We start from the raw sequence: 3448 nt of genomic DNA on the forward strand, positions 1-3448 counted from the left end.
TGTAGGGGGCTGGAGGAGGTGACGGAGATAGGGAGGGAGGGGATTTGTAGAGTACCATACATCCACACCGATGAGGCCTGTGAGTGAGGGGACGAACAGCGGTCTAACCTGCAGTGATTTGGAGATTCTGGCCTTGGTCACTTCGTTGGCTTGTGCCGCCCTCACTCTACCACTGCCCGATTTGCCCAGCGTCCCCAGGCTGAAGCCCAGATCTTCCTGATAGGCATCCTCTTCGATCTGCATTAGGGAAGAGAGGAACGTGTTCGAGCAGTAGGCCCTCTGCCTTCGCAACCGACCCCACACACCCCCAACACCTCCCACCCATCAACCCACCCCCACCTCCGTCCCCAACAGCAGGACGTCACCCCCATCCAGGCCACAAGACAACCCCATGACCCCAAAACGTCACTGTCCCCATGCGGGGGCTATTACTCTCTCACTGTCAGGATGAAGAACACTTTCAGCTGACTGTAGAGTTGATAGGAGCGACGGTCGAACCATTTCGTACACACATTTACACCTTGTCCCCCTCCCCCTCCTCCCCCGCGCCCCTCACCACCTCCACATCACCCCCACCCCCTCCCCCCACAGACCCATCCTCACCTCTCCAAAGCACATGCGGTTGGCCTGTTTTCGGATCTCTGTCAGGCCCAGTCTCTCCTTCATCTTGCGATACCTGACGGAACAGGAGCAGAGCGACCCCCAGGTTGCATTAGGAGTGACATAGTTGACTGGCGAGGTTGGGGGGAGGAGGGGGGTAATGGATGTTCGCAGGTAGACAGAGGGAAGGGACGGCTCGAAAGTGGGAAGCCTTCGAAAATGAGATAATGGGAATCTGGAGACACCACGTTCCCGCAAGGCTGGAGAACGAAGGGAATGCCTGGAGGAATCGAGGCTTTGGTCAGGAAAAAAAAAGGTGGGAACGCACATCAGGCATTGACTGCAGGGATCAAGTGAATCCCTACAGGAGTATCAAGGCAGTAGCAGTATACTCAGGAGGGTAATCAGCTAAGCAAAAAAAGGGAGGGGGTCGAGCATGGGATAGCTTTGGCAAACAGGGTGAAGGAGAATACAGAGACAACACAGCGTGTGGGAGCTGGAGGAACACAGCAGGCCAGGCGGCATCAGAGGAGCAGGAAAGCTGATGTTTCGGGTCAGGACTCTTCTTCAGAAAGGGGGGAGGGGGGGGGAAGGGACCTGGGAAATAAATAGAGAGGGGAGGGGGCTGGGGAAGGTAGATGGGATGGTGATAGGTGAGTGCAGGGAGGGGGATTGGTCAGTGGGGCGGACAGGTGGGAGAGAAGACAGGCAGGTTGTGTCTGGGCAAGGAGGGGGGGACGAGAGGGTGGGGAGAATTTGCAACTAGTAAAGTGTGCATCGAGACCATCGGGTTGTAGGGTCCCAAGGCGGAACATGAGGTGCTGCTCCTCCAGTTTCCCGGGCGGCGTCGTTGTGACACAGGAGGAGGCCCAGGATGGACACGTCGTCCAGGGACAGGGAGAGGGAGAGAGCTGAAATGGTTCACGACTGGGGAGGTGTCGTCGTTTGTCGCGAACCGAGCGCAGGTGCTCCGCAAAGCGGTCTCCGAGCCTCCGCAACACAAGGGCAAAAGGGTAACTTGGGAGAGAACAGGAGCCCCTTGAGGATCGGCAAAACTGCCCACGTATGGAACCGCAGGAGATAGGGACGGGGGAGACACTAAATTTTGCATCAGCGTTTACTGTGGAGAAGGATACGGAATATAAGAGAACATGGGGAAATAAACAGCAACACCTTGAAAAATGTCCATGTTACAGAGGGGGTGGTGCTGGATGTCCTAAAACGCATAAAGGCTGGATAAATCCCTGATCAGGTGTACCCTAGAACTCTGTGGGAAGCCAGGGAAGAGATTGCTGGGCCCCCTCGCTAAGATATTTGTGCCATCAATAGCCACAGGCGAGGTACCGGAAGACTGCAGGTTGGCTAACGTGGTGCCACTATTTAAGAAAGGTGGTAAGGAAAAGCCAGGGAACTGTAGACCGGTGAGCCTGACATCGATGGCGGGCAAGTTGTTGGAGGGAACCCTGAGGGACAGGATTTTCTTCTATTTGGAAAGGCAAGGACTGATTAGGGATAGTCAACATGGCTCTGTGCTTAGGGAATGGTGTCTCACTAATGTGATGGAGTTTTTTTGAAGAATTAGCAAAGAGGTTTGATGAGGATAGAGCAGTGGATGTGATCTGTATGGACTTCAGTAAGAGGTTCAACAAAGTTCCCCATGGTTGACTGGTTAGCGAGGTTCGATCACGTGCAATCCAGGGAGAGCTAGCCATTTGGATACAGAACTGGCTTGAAGGTAGGAGACAGAGGGTGGGTGGTGGAGGGTTGCTTTTCAGACTGGAGGCCTGTGATCAGCGGTGTGCCACAAGCATCGGCGCTGGGTCCACTGCATTTTGCCATTTATAGAAACGGTTTGGATGTGAACGTAAGAGGTATGGTTCGTAAGTTTTCAGATGACACCAAAATCAGAGCTGGAGTGGACAGGGAAGGGGGTTCCCTCAGAGTACAACGGGACCTCAATCAGATGGGCCGAGGAGGGGCAGATGGAGTTTAATTTAGATAAATGTGAAGTGCTGCATTTTGGAATCAGGCAGGACTTATACACCTTAATAGTAAGGTCCTGGGGAGAGTATTGCTGAACAGAGAGAACTCAGAGTGCAGGTACATAGTTCCTTGAAAGTGGAGTCACAGGTAGACAGGGCGGAGAAGGTGGTGTTTGGTACGCTTGCTTTTATTGGTCAGTGCATTGAGTACAGGAGTCGGGAGGATCATGTTGCAGCTGTACAGGACATTGGTTAGGGCCGCTTTTGGAATACTGCGTTCAATCCTGGTCTCCCTGCTATAGGAAGGAAGTTGTGAAGCTTGAAAGGATTCAGAAAGGATTTACAAGGACGTTGCCAGGTTGGAGGGTTTGAGCTACAGGGAGAGGCTGAGCAGGCTGGGGCTATTTCCCCTGGAGCGTCAGACACTGAGGGGTGACCTTATAGAGGTTTATAAGGGGCATGGATAGGCTGAACAGTAAAGGCCTTTCCCCCAGGAGTAGGGGAGTCCAAAACTAGAGGGGCATAGGTTGAAGGTGAGAGGGGTAAGATTTAAAAGGGACTTGAGGGGGTAATTTTTTCACACAGAGGGTGGTGCGTGTATGGAATGAGCTGCCAGAGGAACTGGGTGGGGTGCTGGTACAGTTACAACATTTAAAAGACATCTGGATGGGGACATGGATAGGAAGGGTTTCGAGGGATTTGGGCCAAATGGGACTGGATTAATTTAGGATATATGGGTCGGCATGGACGAGTCGGGCCAAAGGGTCTGTTTCCCTGCTGTATATCTCTGTGACACCCATTAACCCAAAAAAGCAATTACGCTCTCAGTGACCCCAGGGTACACACTACCCCCCAGAGTGACCCAC

The 3448-nt window shown here is 53.2% G+C and overlaps 1 protein-coding gene across 1 annotated transcript in view; it reads right to left on the minus strand.

The window, feature by feature from the left end:
- The window catches only part of prpf31 (PRP31 pre-mRNA processing factor 31 homolog (yeast)), a 20725-nt gene that overhangs the window by 1183 nt on the left and 16094 nt on the right, over nucleotides 1-3448 (minus strand). The window contains exons 11-12 of the mRNA XM_048621097.1: nucleotides 604-676; nucleotides 109-237 (exon numbers count right to left, since the gene is read on the minus strand). Of these exons, the coding sequence (XP_048477054.1) occupies nucleotides 109-237; nucleotides 604-676 (202 nt within the window). The remainder of the gene's footprint in view (nucleotides 1-108; nucleotides 238-603; nucleotides 677-3448) is intronic.

Source organism: Rhincodon typus, unplaced genomic scaffold (assembly GCF_021869965.1).
Source record: "Rhincodon typus isolate 14 unplaced genomic scaffold, sRhiTyp1.1 hic_rhity00000051, whole genome shotgun sequence".
NCBI lineage: Eukaryota > Metazoa > Chordata > Chondrichthyes > Orectolobiformes > Rhincodontidae > Rhincodon > Rhincodon typus.